The 18,702-nt window shown below is 45.7% G+C and overlaps 1 protein-coding gene across 1 annotated transcript in view; it reads right to left on the bottom strand.

The window, feature by feature from the left end:
* The window catches only part of Dync2li1 (dynein cytoplasmic 2 light intermediate chain 1), a 34,457-nt gene that overhangs the window by 12,809 nt on the left and 2,946 nt on the right, over positions 1 to 18,702 (bottom strand). The window contains exons 3-7 of the mRNA XM_052186494.1: positions 15,386 to 15,420; positions 12,654 to 12,723; positions 8,117 to 8,205; positions 1,526 to 1,712; positions 416 to 484 (exon numbers count right to left, since the gene is read on the bottom strand). Of these exons, the coding sequence (XP_052042454.1) occupies positions 416 to 484; positions 1,526 to 1,712; positions 8,117 to 8,205; positions 12,654 to 12,723; positions 15,386 to 15,420 (450 nt within the window). The remainder of the gene's footprint in view (positions 1 to 415; positions 485 to 1,525; positions 1,713 to 8,116; positions 8,206 to 12,653; positions 12,724 to 15,385; positions 15,421 to 18,702) is intronic.

The raw sequence follows: 18,702 nt of genomic DNA, 5'->3' as shown, positions 1-18,702 counted from the left end.
CCTCCTGCTGCTATCAGATCAGTTTAAACACTTGGCTTCAGAGAATCCAGATATAAGCACACGTTCTATCCTGCGCAATACCCTACGGACTCTCTGACAAGCCAAGATAAGAAGAAACTAATTTCCTACTTTCTTCAATTTAAAGCTGGGAAGTAAATCTTATCCCTCACTGCTGAAGACTTGTGTTTCAAGCCTTCGCCTCACCGTTCTAACCAGTGGACTCATGTTCCTGGCCTCCTCGGGATGGATGTGCTTACCGTATCGTCCTCTCTAAAATCTTTCAGATCGGTGTCTCTGAGATGGTCCCTCCCAGAGATACTGTTCTTATTTCATCATTTTATGCCTCCCCATAAAAGCATAGCAACACACGCCCCGTGCACACGCCCAGTGCACAGTGAGATATGGGGGCACCTACCTGGAAAATATCATATTTACTTCCAATAATGACCAGAGGTATTGGAAATGGGTCAATTAATTCCCGATCCTGTTGATAAACAGATATACTTGATTATAGCTGTGTACTGCTATGCCCTCAGGAATTTCTGTTTACTTCAGAAAACACTCTCTTCATTGATGTTGACCATATTTTTGGTCATAGAGTTTGTTATATTAACTTTCCCTTTGTGCTCTATTTTAAGTATAAAGCAAGAAATGGTAATTATCCTAACAGCACAGCACCCATTCACCGCCATGGTCTGCTCTCTGTCTGTTTATTTGTTTTGTTTTGTTTTCCAAGACAGAATCTCTCTGTGTAGCCTTGGCTGTCCTGGAACTTGTTTTGTAGACCAGGCTGGCCTAGAACTCTGATCTGCCTGCCTCTGCCTCCCGAGTGCTCCCCCCAGCTACTGTTCTGGGGTTAAGTGTGTACTGGGCTGCTTGGCTTAGCTCAGCTCTGATACTGTGCAAGACAGGCGCACAAACTATGGACACTACAAAAATGCGCCTCTTAGTTTTCTAGATGAGACATTCCAGACTGTATCTAAATAACTTGTGTTGCCTTCACAGCAACTTTGTAACTTAATAGTTTTTGGATGATGGAGGAGCCACATGACAGCCACTGAATGAATGCAGACATGGGGTGCTGGGGAGGCAGCTGAATCTCTCTGCTCCTGCTTCAGTCTGTAGTAGTTTCAGCCAGTCTTCCCCAGTTCAAACCAGATTTTCATCTTCATTTTACAGAGATTATAAATTAATATCAAGGGGGGCTAGAAAAGGGGAAATCATTTGAAATGTAAATAAATTATATCGAATAAAAAAAAATAAATCAATATCAAAATTCTACTCTAAAACTCCATTTCTCGTGAGTGGTAAGGTACACCACAATAAACACAGCAGATGTCTGACAAGAAGACATCACCGTCTTCTCATTGCGTTGTTCTTACTGAGGTTTATGAAATTGCTGTAATTTTCCGGTAAACCGGTTCATTTACATCAAACAAATTTTAAGTCATGCAGAAAATGAGAGAAGCTGCGCGGCAGTGCTGCCTCCCCGGGCGGCGCGAGGCCAGAGGCGCTGTGAGCTCACCGGATGGTCCTTCTGCATGGCGCTCCACATCCTCTGCCTCATCTCCGCTGAGGCCTTAGAGTTCGTCTTGCCCAGCTTCATTATCACCTTGTCGACGTGGCTTTTGGTGGCTTGCAACAGACTTTCCATGGTGGACCAGAGATCATTAGGTTTGGAAAGGTCCAGAACAAGAACAATAGAAAACGTCCTAGAGAGATTAGAACGGCCTCAGACAAAGGCTCCCGATGGCGACTGCTCTGAGATGTGAAATGTCCCGAAATTTATCTAATATAGTTAAAAAACCAGCATGTGTTATTCCAGGATGGAGTGAGAGCTCACTTCAAGGCTTACAGGCTCTGGTGTCCTTCCCGACTGGTACTCAGTATTACAGCTAGCAACGATGCCACGCAGACAGAGAAGCTGAGCTCACACGGCCCAATGATGCCCTGTCTAGACCTGACTTTACCTGGTGCTCCACGGAAGGGGAGCCCAAACCTCAGTGCCAAGGCCAGCAGCAACGCAAGATAAACAGAGGGGATGGACACACGGATGGGCCGCACTGGGATGTGCAACGCCCATTTTAGGGATCTGAAATTAGAAGTGCATATTTACATAACTAGTAAACTGAAAAGAGCCTTTAAATCAGAGTCGTCTGTCTTCTAGCTATACTACGCTGCCTCTCTGGAAACAGCTCTGATTAGCAGAGGACACTGCCATCACCACAGACACTGGGCTCCACTCCTATACATTAAACATAAGTCTAAACCTAAACGCTACAGCAAAATAATCCACTTGAAAATAGATTCAAATAACTCCAAAGAGATATGCTGTTGGCCAAGAAACACATGGACAGATGCTTAAGGACTGGAGCGACGGCTCAGAAGGTCCAAGTCCCTGGTTCACAGGCATCTAGGACTCTAGTTCCAGGGGTTCTGACACCCTCTGCTGGCCTCTGTAGGTACTGCATGCATGTGGTACACAGATACACATAGCATGCAGGCAAAACACCAATACACAGAACATTTTTAAAAATTTTAAAAATGCTCAACAATTTCAACTATGAGGAAGATTTAAAGAAAACCCAAAATGAGAGCGTGGTCTCACAGCTCTTAGGGGAGCTGTTACCTAAGAAAAGACAAGAGGAAGTACGTGCTGGCGAGAATACGGAAAATAGTGTAACAGCCCTGGAAAACAGCGTGGCAGTCCCTGAAGTAACACAACAGAGGTGCCACGTGGTCCAGCAATTCCATTTCCAGGTCTATGCCCAAATTCTGAAGAATTCTTTGTTATTTGTTTTTTGAGACCTTGTAGCCCTGGCTGTTCTGGAATTTACTATGTAGCCAAGGATGGCCTTGAAACATCTGCTTGCCTAGGTCCCAGACTGATGGAATTATGGGCACGAGCCACTATGCCCAGAGGGAGGCTATGACTGAGAAAGCATATGGGTATCAGTGCTCGTGGCCACACCATCCGCAACAGCCAAAGGGGAACAGCCCCAGAGTCCGTGGGCAGCTGATGGGTGAACAGATATAGTCTGTACACATGACAAAGCACTGCACTATACAAAGGGGGGAGCTCAACACACACTGTACCATGACCTCATCATATAAGGTACCATGGAGTCAGACTGCTAAGAGCCTACAAGAACTTCACCGCAGGAAAACCAAGAGGTCCTAGGAATGAATATAACGGTATTGGCTCAGTGGTCATGTGCTCAGTGCCACAGAAGAACTTGTCAACAAGTGGCACCCCCCCTACACACACACATTTTATATATATGAGTGCTTTAAAAAATGGTAAGAATAAGTATGCAGACATTTAATCATGACCAACATTTTTCTTTTTTTGAGATAAAGTTTCTCTGTTTCTCCATGTAGACCAGGCAGTTCTGGAACTGATGGATGCACTGCCTCCTGCCTCTGCCTCCCAAGTGCTAGCGTCACAGCTGTGCACCATCACGCCCAGCTCAGAGCCAACAGTCTTACTCAACAGGCAAATATTCTGCTGGGAGACAAAGATGATGCTATTCAATTTTTTCTGTTTGTTTGTTTGTTTGTTTGTTTGTTTGTTTTTGTGGGGTCGGTCAAACCAGCTATTTTGGGTAATTCATATAAAATAGTATCTAAATTCTGTCCCTGTGGCCTCAATTTAGTAAGGATCCTTTGGATACTAATATCAAATGTATCTGTAAGATTACTGTCCAGTCATTTCTATGTCACCTGATTAAGTTTATGAGCAGTCTGCTTCGCCAGAGAACTGTAACTAAGTATGTAGTAGTAAAGAAACTAATTTTACTCTTAGAGTTTTGGTGTATCTAATTTGGTTTTGTTTTATAAGGCTGGTGCAGCCTCTTTACTATGGTCAAATAGTACAACATAAAAATCACTTTTAACCCTGACAACAGGCGGAACAGAAGCCTAACTTTTTGTTTCTAGTACTGTATCTTCTTTATGGCAAATGTTAACTAAGAAATAGCTTAAAGATTCTTGAAGTGAGACCAGTCCACAGGAAATGTTCTATTGCAAATTAATCAGAGAAGGCTAGGTTGATAGACAGGCCTAAATCTCTGTTTCCAAGAACTGGGCAATTCCAGGCAAGCCCAGGCCTCAGAAGCCACCCACCACCTGGCCTGAGGCAAGGACAATGGGTCAGCAGATTCCAGACCTCCCCAGCTACTTCCTCAGGAACAGTTTCCAGACTTCCCCAACAAGTTTCAAGTCCCCAGGACCGGGGAATGGAATGCCTGTAGAGATGGACCCAACAGATGAACAGAGAGGTCGCCTACCCTGGAATCCCCTAACGTGCTTTGAATCAGGCCTGTGAACTCACTTGGTTGTCTCTCTATCTTGGTAATAGGAGACCCCAGCATGCCGGACCTCTGCAAAATAAAACACTCTTTGTGTTCACATACTATTTGAGTCCGGGGAGTCATTCTTCAGTGAATTGTGGACCCTTACAAATCAAAGTCTGAGGGAACATTTTGTACTTTGTACATTATGACGAGAGTAAACAATATCTAATTGCATGTGACAATATACCAGTTTCTCAATGTGCTGGGGTTTGCCTCAAACAAGGGAATTACGTGTCAAATTAATTCCAGTTTTAAACTCTCTGTGGTTAGCCACCGCAGGAAGGGAGATGCACTAACCGCACCCAGCCCTGGCCCCAGACCTGGGCCTAACTCCTTACAACCCGGACCCTTTCCCTCTCCCAAAGCTGGCACCAGCTGTCTTGGAGCCTCGGGGCAGGATGTCTCAGACCCCACACAGGGAGGGATTAAGGAAACATGGAAAGTTTTCCCTTCCTGTAGAAACCCGAATTTCCACGAATCTGTCTGGCCAAGTCTCAGATTAAGTGAAGAGGAGTCAGGTCGCCTACAAGTCTGCCTCGTTCCGGCAGCAGTGGGCCTCTGCTTGCAGCCTTCCTGCCTCTTGGCCACACAAGGTGGCAGCGAGCTCTTAGCGCATCCCCACCCTCACCACCCTCACTCTCACTGCCTCTTTTCAATGGTCAACTACAAACACCTAGTTCCTAGGAAGCTTTGCCTGTCTCCATTAAAGAGCCTGGCAGTGGGGCGCGCACCTTTGATTGCAGCTCTTGGAAAGCAGAGGAGTTCAAGGCCAGCCTGGTCCACAGAGTTCCAGTGTAGCTAAGACTACACAGAGAAATCCTGTCTGAGAAAAAAAAAGTGGGAAGAAGGAAAAGGAAGAGGAAGAAGAAGAAAGGAAGGAAAGATGGAAGGAAAAGAAAGAAGGAAGGAAGGGAAAGAAAGAAAGAAAGAAGATAAAAGGAGGAGGAACAACAACAAAGTCAAACGGAAAACTATGTAGCTGTGAAGTTTATTTTAACAAATCAACCAACCAAGCATCCAAAACAAAACAAAACAAAAACAAACATCTGCCTCCAACATCTCGTCACCAAATGGAGCTTCTAGTACTGGAAACAGGTTACACCTAATTAAACTGTTGCCATAGGGGTTTCATTGGAACCCCCAAAGAACGCAGGCTGTTGTCAAGACTATAGGTTGCCCTCCACAAACTGTCACCAAGGCCCCATTGCTGAAGACGACATCTACCCAACACGCTGGTGACTACACAGAGCCTCGCCCCACAGGCTAGCATCTGTGGAACAAGGTGCCCTGTGCACTACTGAAAGAGAAATGCAAGCGCCAACTCAGCTACAAACCCTTCCATGTACAACGGTGTCCTGCCTACGAGACATGCTGGTGCAATGGTACACAAAGCTCATGAGAGGAAACAACCAATATCTGACTTCATTTAAGGCCCTCTCCAAGCCGGGTGGTGGTAGCGCACGCCTGTAATTCCAGCACTCTGGGAGGCAGAGGCAGGCAGATTTCTGAGTTCCAGGCCAGCCTGGTCTACAGAGTGAGTTCCAGGACAGCCAGGGCTATACAGAGAAACCCTGTCTTGAAAAAAAACAAAACAAAAAAAACAAAACAAAAACAAAACAAAAAAAAACAAAAAACAAAAAAAACACAAAACAAAACAAAACAACAAAAAGGGCCAGAGAGATGGCTCAGTGGGTAAGAGCACCGACTGTTCTTCTGAAGGTCCTGAGTTCAAATCCCAGCAACCACATGGTGGCTCACAGCCATCTGTAAAGAGATCTGATGCCCACCTGTACCCTTAGCTTCAAGAAATCTAATGCCCTCTGCTGGCCCCCACAGGTGCATGCATGTGGGTGCACAGACACACATTTAAAACTGATAAAAACAAATCCTTAAAACAAAACAAAACAGTAAAACAGTAAGGCCCTCTCCAGAAGAGGGAACCCATACCCAACAATGCTTGCGTAGCCAAGAACCTGAGACTAGCTAGCTTAGGGACCTCGGATAAAACCAAACACTTGTGTTCCACTAAAAGAATACAGCAATTAAGTGACCGCTAATGACAGTCCTCTGCACTCCCAGATCAGTGCTCAGCTACACCAGAGAAGCGTCCTGCAGAAGACAGGAGCAGAGACCCACGGCCACACATGCTGAGAACGAGGGTCCTTGGACACTCAGCCCTAAACCCACTGTCTCAGGACTCAGGGAACCACGATGAAGAGGAGGCAGAAAGAATGTTAGAGCCACAGGGGATGGGGGACACCTAGGAGCAAGGTCCCCTAAATCAACAGGGCCTGCGCACATGTGAACTCGCACAGCCTGAGGCAGCACGCACAGGCCTGCACAGGTCTGCACCAAATGGGGTCCCAGAAGCTATGATACCTTACAAATGAAAACCTAGTTTTGTCCAGTGGAGTCTGTGGTGACTCTTCTCAGTGGTCAACGTGACTACAATTGGAATGAACTAAGACCCAAGTGGCTGGATATGCTCGCGAGAGATTTTTTTTTTAATGTAAATCTCTGAGGTGGGAAGATCCACCTCTCATCTGGGTCACATCACCAGCTGGCCGCCTCTCTAAAGGCATGGAAGAAGGAAGGGGCTCTCTCTTTGCCTACTCTCACTCATGCTAGCAAGTCCTTTCAGGATTCTAGCATATACTGAGCAGCGGCCGAGACATCCAGCCTCGTGCTCCTCACTGCAAAGCCGAACAGGAAGCCTGCTGACAAGAGAAGCTGGTTTGTGGAGCCCCACACCATCCTGGATGCATTACAACTGACCGTAACTCCAGCTCTGGAGATCTGATGCTCTCTTCTGATCTCTACAATCTCAGGCACTCATACACCACATGCACGCACACACATACACACATTCACCACATGCACACGTGCACTCGTGCACACACACACACATGCATGCACATGTACACACACATACAGAGGCACACACATGCATACCCACCCATGCACACGCATGATATCGCATGCTGTTAATCCTAGTACTCAGAAGGCAGTCAAGTGGATCTCTGTGAGTTCGAAGCTACCTGGGGCAATATTGCTAGACCCTGTCTCGAAACGAAGGAGAATAAACGCCTACGAATGCGAAGCGCAACTGTCTGGTAAAGGAGACATGACTTTGTCCCTAGGGCTCTTCATGGCTGAAATGTGACAAATACTTGCTGGGTCCTCTGTATTTGGTTCAGGCAACAGCAACGGTTTGTGTCAAACTCTAATAAGAAATATTCCAGATTTAATTTATTTTTTTCTTGGCAAAGATGAGATCCCAGCAACACAGAAAGGTCACAAGTTCCCACATCTGAGGCGGCCAATGCGTGGGAGCGTCTGTGGGTTTGGTTTTCCCCTTGGCCTGATTCAGTAGGGAGCCCTCTCCTCTTCCACAGGGGCATTCCTGTGGATGGAGGCCAGTGACATAAGTGTATTAAATTCCACAGGAGACGGACACCAGCCAGCCGAGACAAATCCCAGCTGAGTTAACTCACACTAAGATCGAGTGGAAAGAATCAAGCTTTTCATACTTTGGAAAATGAATTCATCACCCAAATCCTAGTCAATATTTTTCCCTGCTGGCAGGCTTGGAAAGTACATCACTGGCAGGACGCACCTCGCTCGGCCCTGGACAGGCCTCGGGGCTTTCAAGACTTCTCTGGAAGTGGAACAGTCCAAGCTCGTGGGAAGGATTGGGCTGCAGTCTACCCAGGACAATTCAAAACTGTCTCTCGGAGCCTGTGCTGGGGCCTTGCACTCACCTTAGGGTGTCGACCGTGATCGGGATACTGATCAGGTCCAGTAACGAGGTTCCTCCGCCCAGCTCCCAAAAGTGAGCGATGTCTTTTGGCTGAAAGAAAATAATTTTAAACTTTTAAGTGTTTTGTTATACTTTATTAGCACCTATCAGCAATAATCATAGATACAAAATATTCGGCCCTCACGAACCCGTTCTTCTTTCTTGAAACTTTTTCTTTCCTCTACTCGTACCTTGAAATACATCAAATGCATTCTAAAGAACAAAGGAACTGTCAGCGATACATGCTTTTCTGTGAAAATAAACACCAACTCTGTTTATACCTCATAGAAGGCACTCACAGTGCTCCCAACTTTGTAAATAACAATATCACATGAAATATATACTTAAATAAAATTTAGGTATAATTATTCAGTTTAGCACGCTTGGGGCTCTCGATGGACATAGAACAGTAAAACAGAGCATTCTGATCTACACACAGATGCTCACAAATGCGCGAGCTAGACAGGTTAAGACCAGAGCAAAACCTAGGCCTGAGCAGAGCCTGTCCCTGAGCACCCCGGAGGCCGCCACTGGTGATGGCAGGTGTGTGTGGGGGTGAGGGTGTGGGATAAGGCTAGCTGTGCTTTTCAGTCTGGAGGACTCTTCAGCTAAGAGGAGATTGACAAGGCCAGGTAGCCAGGCAGCTTGAAGCAGTGTGTCCCAGGGCCAGCCCTCAGGACTGCTCACCAGGGCGTCTCTCCATTGTCAGAAAACACTGACGAGCAGACACCTGTCCTGTACAAGGAGCTGGCCGAGTGCGTCCATCTAGAACTCACAATGAAACATTCAACCTGACACAGATGGGAAGCTTTGGGGAGAGTTAGAAAATCCCCATGTTATGGTCCAAAGTTTGGAGGAGAAACAGGTGACAGGCAGTGGTCACCTGGGTTTTCATATGCCTGCGACCATGAACTAGGATGGTGTGGTCACCTGGGTCTTCATGTGCCTGCAACCATGAACTAGGATGGTGGGTGGCGGTTACGCACATTGCAGACGAATACAAGTTATTTCCCATTCCTCAGGACAGATTCTCATAATCTCTAAATCTGTTTTACTGCTGCTGATACTGAATCACTAATGTTTGTGGAATGAATCAGTTTTCACTGGAAAATCTCGCTGCTTCACAATGTGACAAAGGAAGGTTTTACAGCCCTTCTCAGAAATCAAGTTTGTGAGAGCAGTTTCAAGTTTTCCATAAAAAGGGTGGCTCACGTCATAAACTACGTGAATCACAAAACCAGATTCTCCTGCATCTCCGTGTTCTTTTTAATTTCTTGGTTTTTAATTCTTTTTAATTTCTCGGTTTTAATAACCCACTTTCATTGGTAGATCTGGAAAGCAATAGCAGGCACTTTTGTTTCTGTAGATTTACATCTGTCATATAACTCTATCAAAGCCTCACTACACAGTCCTGGCTGGACTGGAACTTACTACATGGACTACTTTGACTTTAAACTCACAAAGATCCCCCTGCTTCCTCCTCCTGAGTGCTGGGGTCGTGGGTATGTCCTACCATACAATTCTTTGATACACTCTCTAGTGAGCAAACACTGGAACTAGATCATTCAAATGTGCTTGTGTATGGAAGTGGGGCCTTCTGCTCTAGACTGTTCTCACACCTAAGTTTAAGAAATGATCCCCTTTGCTATAAGATGTTCAGAAGCAATTCCACCTAGGAATCTCTGTCCCCACACCATGTATTACCGTGTTCTTCCTCTGTGCTGAACAGCTTCTAACATCCCCTGAACAGACATCAAAACAGGCAGAAACAGACTCAGGCCTGTGGTCTTTAGCCGTAGACCAATTTTTACACTTTTTCCCCTGCCCAACAAACTAGGGGTTGAACTCAGGAGTAAAGAATGCTAGACAATGGGCTGGAGAGATGGCTCTGTGGTTAAGAGCACTGACTGCTCTTCTGAAGGTCCTGAGTTCAAATCCCAGCAACCACATGGTGGCTCACAACCCCATCCGTACTAAGATCTGACTCCCTCTTCTGGAGTGTCTGAAGACAGCTACGGTGTATTTATAATAAATAAATAAATCTTTAAAAAAAAAAAAGAATGTTAGACAAATCCTCCAACATTGAGCTACAGTCCCAACTTTATTTAAAAAAAATAATAATTTAAAATTTGAACAGTATATTTTCACATACATTCCACAGCTCAAGCCCATATTTTTTTAAAAGATTTTTATAAAAGTCAAAAGTAACTCATAAAATGGATATGGTGATTTACATTTCTAATATCATCCCTCAGAAGGTCTGAGGCAGGGGGACTGTGAGCTCAAGGCCATTCTGGAGTTAGAGACCAACCAGGGTATATAAGAAGAACTGTCCCTGAAATAAAACAGAACCCCCAAGGGGCAGGAGAAGGGCTAAGAGTGCCCGCTGCCCCTGCAGAGGCCCCTGCTTCTGTTCTCAGCATCACACTGGGCAGCTCTAAGCACCTGCGACCCCAGAGCTTAAGGTAGCAGGTGCCCTTTCTGGTCTCTGTGGGCACCCCACAACTGGATGGGAGGCCCCGCTGCTGAAGACACCACTTGCCTATGTCATCCAACATGGAGGAGCTGAACTTGTGCTCGGCTGTGGGCTTCATTACTATAGACGAGCAGTCACAGTGTTGTGAGGCATTTCAAACACTCTCAGAGGAAAACAGTAACTGTCAATATCACCCAGATCACCCAGTTACAAACCCAGGGACAATGGCCTGCCTGCAAGACATACAGTGCAAAACTGCACAAAGGTCCCGGGAGCAACCAACCACTTCTTGATTGGGGTAAAGGCCTGCCCCAGAGGTGGAACCCATGTCTGACTGTTAACAAAGGCATGAAGCTGAGATTAGATAGGCCATGAACCTAGGGTAAAAACTACTACTGTTACTCTTCTATGTGGACATAGCAATACATGACTCCTAACGACGGTGTACCCACAGATCAGTGCACTGCTCAGAGTTCACCAGAGAAGCTCCAAGCCGTAGATGGTAATTAACACAGAGAGAGACCTACTGTGTTACGATAGTGTGTAGACAGTGGCACTCAGCCCTAAGTGGGTGTCTTTATCAGACCTCTCCTGGAAAGGCTCAGGGATCTATGTTGAAGTGGTGGAAGGATTGTTAAGAGCCAGAAACGGTGGATGACCCCAAAGAAACATCTTCCAGACACAACAGGGCTGAAGCACACACGGACTCACAGAGACCGCAATGCAGTCCCAGGCCTGCACAAGTTCTGGAGAACGCCATGCACAGGGAAGGGAAGGGGAGGGGCATCAGGTCAGGCACAGGGAAGGGGAGGGGCACCACACTGTTTGCAGTTGATCCCTGCTGGAGAGGGAAGATCTGTGCAGAGCCACTGGGTATCGGCAACCCTCCAGGTGGGTAGTGCAGAGCCACAGTGTGTCGGCCACTCTCCCGGCGGGCAGTGCAGTGCCACTGTGTCGGCCACACTCCTGGCGGGCAGTGCAGTGCCACAGTGTGTCGGCCACACTCCTGGCGGGCAGTGCAGTGCCACAGTGTGCCGGTCACACTCCAGGCGGGTAGTGCAGTGCCACAGTGTGTTGGCCACACTCCTGGCGGGCAGTGCAGTGCCACTGGATATCGGCCACACTCCTGGCGGGCAGTGCAGAGCCACAGTGTGTCGGTCACACTCCCGGCAGGCAGTGCAGTGCCACAGTGTGTCGGCCACACCCCAGGCGGGCCTCGGCTCAAGAGTGGAGGGGACAAATGAAGAACAATTCGAGGCCTTTCCGTGTGGCTTCTGCTTTGTTGTTATGGGTTGGTGTTTTTGTCTTCTTGATTTTGTTTTGGTTGCTTCAGTCCCCCCCCCCCCCACCCACACACACACTTTGGAGAGGGAAAGAATATGAAGCTGGGGGAGTAGAGAGGTGGGAGGATCCGGGAGAGCTTGGAGGAGGGAAAGTATGTTCAAAACATAGCGTAGGACAAATCTAAAAATAATTTTAAAATGATAAGAACTGAGGCAGTAACAATGTGATTTTTATTTGAAACAGAGAGAAAGTGCCATCGATGTTGTGAGTGAGCAAAGGACTCTAGACCACCAGGTTCCAAAGAAATCTCATTTCATGCTGGGCCTGCTGTCACATGTCTGTCCGTAACTAGTACTCGGAAGCTGAGACAGAAGGACTGCAGACTTGGGGCCACCTGGGCTACATAAGGAGTTCCAGGCCAGTCTGAGATACATAGTGGCAAAACAAAACAAAACCCCAAAACCCCAAAGCAAAAGTATCACATACAAAACAGGGAACTCACTATTAAATACGTAGAAGTAGGCCAAAGAACTGTCCGAAAATTGCAAATCAATCTTTTTCAACACTTTAAGATACAAAAGAGAAAGCTAAAATGTTCTCTCCATTCAGGCTGTCAGCTGAGCTGCAGGTCTGTGCCATGCACCACTGGCATGATTACTGTCTGCAGACAACATGAGCTCTGGGCACCACGGCCTCCCTCCCACCTCAGGCCCGAGACAGGCCTTCAGGGCGGACTCACTGTGTTGTGACCCTTGGTTTTCCTTCCGTACGTGTACTCCAACGCTAAGGTTGGCTTTGCCGGCTCATCCCTGTACAATAAAGGCAGACGCTATGTTAAGCAAGATGGCGGACCTGGCTCCTATTGCTATAACTGTACCCATTTTCTCTTCCTCTTAAACACTTTATTAATAATATTGAATATTTGACATTAATAATGGATACTAGCATGAGGTAAAGCTATAACAACGTTATTCCACAAGACACAACGAGCCCCTCAAGCATGTCCCGGGGCTGTAGTGGCAGGGGCAGGAGTGAATGACAATGCCCGAATGCGTGGTGGCCTTGCGAGGCCAGCGGAGAAGCCGCGAGCTGGCATCATGGAGGCCAGGCTCCATCTGCAGCTCTCCAAATCCACGCCATGAGGGAAATACTGACTCACTTGATCAGCTCGATGGCGGAGCTGAGAACCAATGCCAGTCACCTAGTAAGGACACACCGGGGGATTTTATTTGTTCTATATCTCAAATCTCAGCCAAAATATGAGAGTTGAAAAATTTATATGAAGAAGCACATAAAAGCCAACAAATGACTTAAAAACATTTAAATGATTTAATAAACTACTTATGCAACTTTAAATTGTTTGGAAAAGCAATTTATGGTAAATATTTGTTTTAAATGTTGTAAGAAATATATGAACTAAATCGTGCTGGCACACCCTTTCAAGTGTGCAGTGCAGTGTAAAACGTCTTCATTCACACTGCTGAGCAACCAATCCTTGTGACGCCTCAACTCCATATGCACTGGAGTTAATAATGTCACACATCCCTTCCTCCCAGCCTCAGCTTCTGCCCTCTCACTTCTGCTTCTGTGAGATTGACTGATTGAGGACCCCATACAGAAGGAATCGGACAGCCTTGTCTGTCTGGTGACTGGCTCATTTCACTTAGCATAATATCCTTAAAGTTCACATACATTATAAAATATGACAGAATTTATTTCCCTTTTAAATTAAAGACTTCCTTATCTTATGTAAACATAAGTACAGAGTACAGAGCCATCTTGGGGTATCCTGCCACAAGGTAGGGCAATCCCTGGCTTCAGGCAGGAATCTGACTTTAGGACAATAGGGAAGTAGGTTACAGCAGGAATTTTTATCCTAGGGCGGAGAAACTCAGAGTGAAGGTTAAGCTCATTGTTCCTCCAGGTCTACGAATTCCTGAATTAAGCAGGTGACCCACCCAGCTGCCTGAGCAGTCGAGCCAAGGACCACCAGGAGAAGCCAGATGACTTCTCTGGAACTCAGCCTGGAGTCTGGAGGGAGGGGCTTGCCCAAACTGTTAAAAGGTCTGACCACCATTAAAGTTGGGGCCTCGATTGGTAAACTCGACCTGGCCTCTTTCTTTCGCCCCTTCCCCATATATCCCTCAGTTTCTGTTCCAGCAACCCAGTTCGTAGTAGCTGCAGGAATACAACAGAGCAGGGACTGCATGCATGTGTGTGCACCATGTGCATGTGTACACCATATTCATGTGTGTGTACTATGTGCACGTGTGCACCATGCCTGTGTGTGCACCACATGTATGTGTGTATACCATGTGCATGCACCATGAATACATGTGTGTACTATGTGCATGTGTATGCACCATGCACACATGTGTGTGTACCACATGTATGTGTACCATGTGCATGTGCGTGCACCATGCATACATGTGTGTGCACCATGTGCGTGTGTACTATGTGCATGTGTGCACCATGCCTGTGTGTGCACCACATATATGTGTGTGTACCATGTGCATGTGTGTACATTATGCATACATGTGTGTGTACCATGCATACATGTGTGTGCACCATGCATACATGTGTGTGCACCATGTGCACGTGTGTGTACCATGTGCATGCCAGGTGCCTGTGGAGGTCAGAGGATCTGGATCCCTTGGAGTTACAGATAGTCATGAGCTACCATGTAGGTGCTGGGGAGCAATCCTGATCCTCTGCAAGAGCAGCAGGTACTATCTGATGCTGGCTTTCTTTCCTCTTTGAGGTAAAATAATATTATATATTTAGTTTAAATTAAGAGAACAAAAACCACAAGTTTAAAATTTGTGATTTGTTATTTCTATTTGTTGAATATTTTGGACTTTATCTTGGCAGATATTCTTGGTATACACACCAAGTATTACTTAGTTATGTTTCCTTAAAGATATAGCTCTTGTAGGAAGCAAGATGCTTCCCAAAAATAAAACATCTAAGACGGTTAGGCCACAATGTGAAAACTCGCCTGTTTCTGGGCACACCACAAGAACGCTCGCCACTCAGCACCCCAGCTTGGAGCGCTTGACCTTACACTAGCGCTGCACTGGATCAGTTATTACAGGAAACACTGATTACAGCCATTGCTCATCGATTAGGCTGAATAAAAAGAACTTACATACCACAGTGACACAGCCCCAAAGAACATGAGCACCATCGGAGGCTGTGTGACTATGCGTTTGTCATATAATTACAAGTCCACAGATGACAAACATTATTGACCCTGAAGTCAGTTTGTGGCTTTCTTAGTCTTATCTTTAAAGGTGCTCTCAAAGGTTGTGTTCAAGACGCAGAATATCTTTAAAGTTGTAATCAAGAATAAGAATTAAATATTTTGAGTCTCAAAATGATTCCTTCTTCTGCGTCTTTGGAGGCCTAACTTGTCTGTTGTAGCCAGAACAAACCAGAATGCTGTATAAGAGAGGTTGACGTAACGCTTACCTGTCAAGACACCTTAGGATAATGGTAGTTTTTCCCTAGAAATCAAGAAAGAATACTGTGTTAATGTCATCCACGAGTAAAATTTTATTAGTGTTTGTAACTGTGGCCCAAAATAACTTTTTAAATCATTTGAATGATAAATTACCTGGAAATGAAAAACTAGAAACTTTCAGAATTGCGTTAAAGTTTGATAAGTGGGGAACGTAAGCTGTCAACTTTCTATCACAGAGTAACCACGCTGCTATTATTATAATTATCAAGTCCACAGATGACAAACATTAGCAAATCACATCTCTCGTTCGTGGTCACCTGACAGCTGTCTTAAACTTTTACTCAGCAATGTTAATTACTGGTTAGCCTGACTGAGAGTGTTCCTCAGTGTTTCCATCCCAATTGTTGAAGTGGAAGTAAAGACAAAAGCTAACACACAAATACACGATGGCTGTAGGAATGCTGCAAACTGACAGCTCAGTCGCCCTGAGAGAGCACCTGCTTTTAATGCTAGAGGATGTGTTGGTTCCAGCTTCCTTTTTAAGAGTCAAGAAATATAGGCTCTGGCTACTAAATGTGAATCATAGCTCACATCCTACCCAGAGACTGGTTCAGTGGAGAAAAAAACGCAAATGACCCCTTGCAAGAATAAATGTGACCGGAGCGGCAGGGCCAGTCGCATTGCAGGAAGCCCCCATGCTCCAAGGAAAAGTTTGGGAAACTTGTCTAAGAGATGATCTCTCTCTGTCTCTGTCTCTCTCTCTCTCCTAAATAGGCTATAATCTTTTACCAAAAGAATAGTAATAAACCACTCCAGAGTATATGTGCAATACGGTAAGATTGAATGACCTTTTCGTAATACTATAAAACACACACACTGAAGTATGTCCGAAACTGAAATGCTAGAAGCCTCAATGTAACAGACAAATTAAGACAAGCCACACAGTAATATACACCTATTAGGTACGCAATGCAGAAATACATTTGCATGGTGAGGGGTCAATTTTGAAATGCCTTCTCCTGATTCCTCATACATATGTCTCTGTCTACACAAGTACATGTGTACACTGATGGGCATAACTATGCAGGGTGTTTCTAACGGACAGTTTTCTCTCCCTGTGTCTGCTACATGTCACATCCAGTTTTATCTTGAATCCTTTCCCCACCAGGAATGGCACAACTTCCAAATCGCAGGTGAAGAAACATTTTCCAGGAATCACAGCAGTCTCCAACCTTAGGAGAGGTCTTAAAAGCCCGCTGACCCTAACACATGTCCTCTGCCAGGCTCTTGAGACTGTCACCCCCTTGTCCACTCCAAAGTCAGCTGCAGTTCATCACTATGACCATCTCTCGCAAATGTCAGTGCCATCCCAGGCTTCCGCATCAGCCAACGCCTTTCTAGAGGAACTCGGCCACCTTCCCCCTTGGTGCCCGTGTCCCTGCAGGTGTCGATGCTCGTCGGGCCAGCCACACCTTGCTCTCCACCATGAAGAGAGCGCCCCAGCTCATCCACTCGCTGTTGTGGATCCCCAGGACCCCCTGACCCCTTCGTCTGAATTGATGCTTTTTCGTTTTTCTTGTCTCTTGGGTGCTGAATGCTATGTTCCCCCTAGCCTCACGTGTTGGGTGCTTGATTGTCAGCTGACAGAGTTTGGGGCAATGAATGACCTCATGGATGGACTAATCCCCTGATGGACTCATCACACATTGGCATTATTAGGAGGTTGTGAAAAGGAGGCGGGGCGTCTGGCTGGAGAAGCAGACCCTGGGCGTGTTCTTCCGGCCCTTTCTGAATTTCTTTTTTGCTAGCTCCTGGCTGCCATGACATGATTTTCTCTGTTCCACTGTGCCCTCCCCACCATAATGCCTGAACCCTCTGAAACACGAGCCCAATTGTCAGGAAGCTGATCACAGTAGGAAACGGAAATGACTGCAGGCTTCCAAGGGCTCTCAGCCTCTCTGGCTGAGCCACGCCCTTCTTACTCTTCACCATCTCACCAGTCTCGGTCTCGTGGCATTTCCATGTGTGTAGTATAAGCACTACCACCGAGTCCCTCACATGAGAGACTGCTGAAGGAGGGCGGGGCTGGAAGGACAAGGAGCCTCACAAGGCCGCCCGCTGCTGGGTGATCACTGTTAGGACAACAGAAGCATTTACTTCTCTTTAGCTTTCAAAATAAACCAATCAGGTATTTATTTATTCACAGAATAACACAGAACCAGGTGTTCACAGACTATCTGTAAAAGTTCTGGCCCCTTGAGGTGCTCTGAGTCTTCAAGAGGAAATCTGGTTCAAATTCGTATTAGGGAAAATGAGCAAACTGGTTTATACAGGCCACTTAGTGCGCCATGAAGAGGAGTGAGCTCGCAAACACCAAACTTGAACCAAACAGGCTGTCTCAGTGTAAAGCCCTCAGGAACACCGGTGACCTGAGAGACGGCCGAGGACAAGGCATGGACGCTCAGCGTGGGAGCGCGCCTGGCTAGTCAGCCGTGTTGGCAGAGCCTCTCCAGACAGTCTTTATTCAGAATATCTTATGTGACACAACTTATCTGTGCCACAAGCCCAGCACTGGTTATACACATGTCTGACCAGCCCTAACAGGAAACAGTTCAAATATATTATACCCACTGGTTTAATAATTCCAGCCCCTGGGAAGTTAAAGCGTGTTCAAGGCTAGCCTAGGCTACATGTAGTGTAGACAGTCTCCAAAAAACAAAACAAAAACAAAACACTTTTTAAATTAAAAAATATTAAAAAGAACGAAAATGACTCTACTTACAACAGCAAAACCATGTGGCATGTTGGTTAAAAACTGTAAAGATAAATAATTCCTATGAGAGTTTTATTTATGTGTCTCTGTGTTGTGATATGTTTGTATGTGCATGTTCAGATTAAATTAAAAAACTTCAGTGAATGAGCCAGTAAGAAAACATTCAGAGAGAACAGAAATTAAAAATAAAATGAAAATACAATGACTAAACATTTACTATCCATAAATTGTTTATCTTTTATATACTAATTAATATATAACACATTAATACAACAAAACAAGTTATATATAAAATTTTCATCCTGCTTATTTTAATTCACATTAGTTTCTTCCAAAAGACATATGTTTTAATTTCATTTTTATTTGTTTATTTGTTTGTTTGTTTATTTATTAATATGTGTATGGGAGTTTCACCTACATGTATGTCTGTACACATGCATGCCCGGTGCCTGAGGAGAGCAGGGGGGCTTCTGATTCCTTGGGACTGGAGTATCAGCTAGTTATCAAAGCGGTCACGTGGGTGATGGAACTCAAACCCAGGTCCTCTGGAAG

The sequence above is a fragment of the Apodemus sylvaticus genome, chromosome 6 (assembly GCF_947179515.1).
Source record: "Apodemus sylvaticus chromosome 6, mApoSyl1.1, whole genome shotgun sequence".
Classification (NCBI taxonomy): Eukaryota; Metazoa; Chordata; class Mammalia; order Rodentia; family Muridae; genus Apodemus; species Apodemus sylvaticus.
Note: the sequence above shows the minus strand (reverse complement) of the source record. Positions and strands in the feature narration are given on the sequence as shown.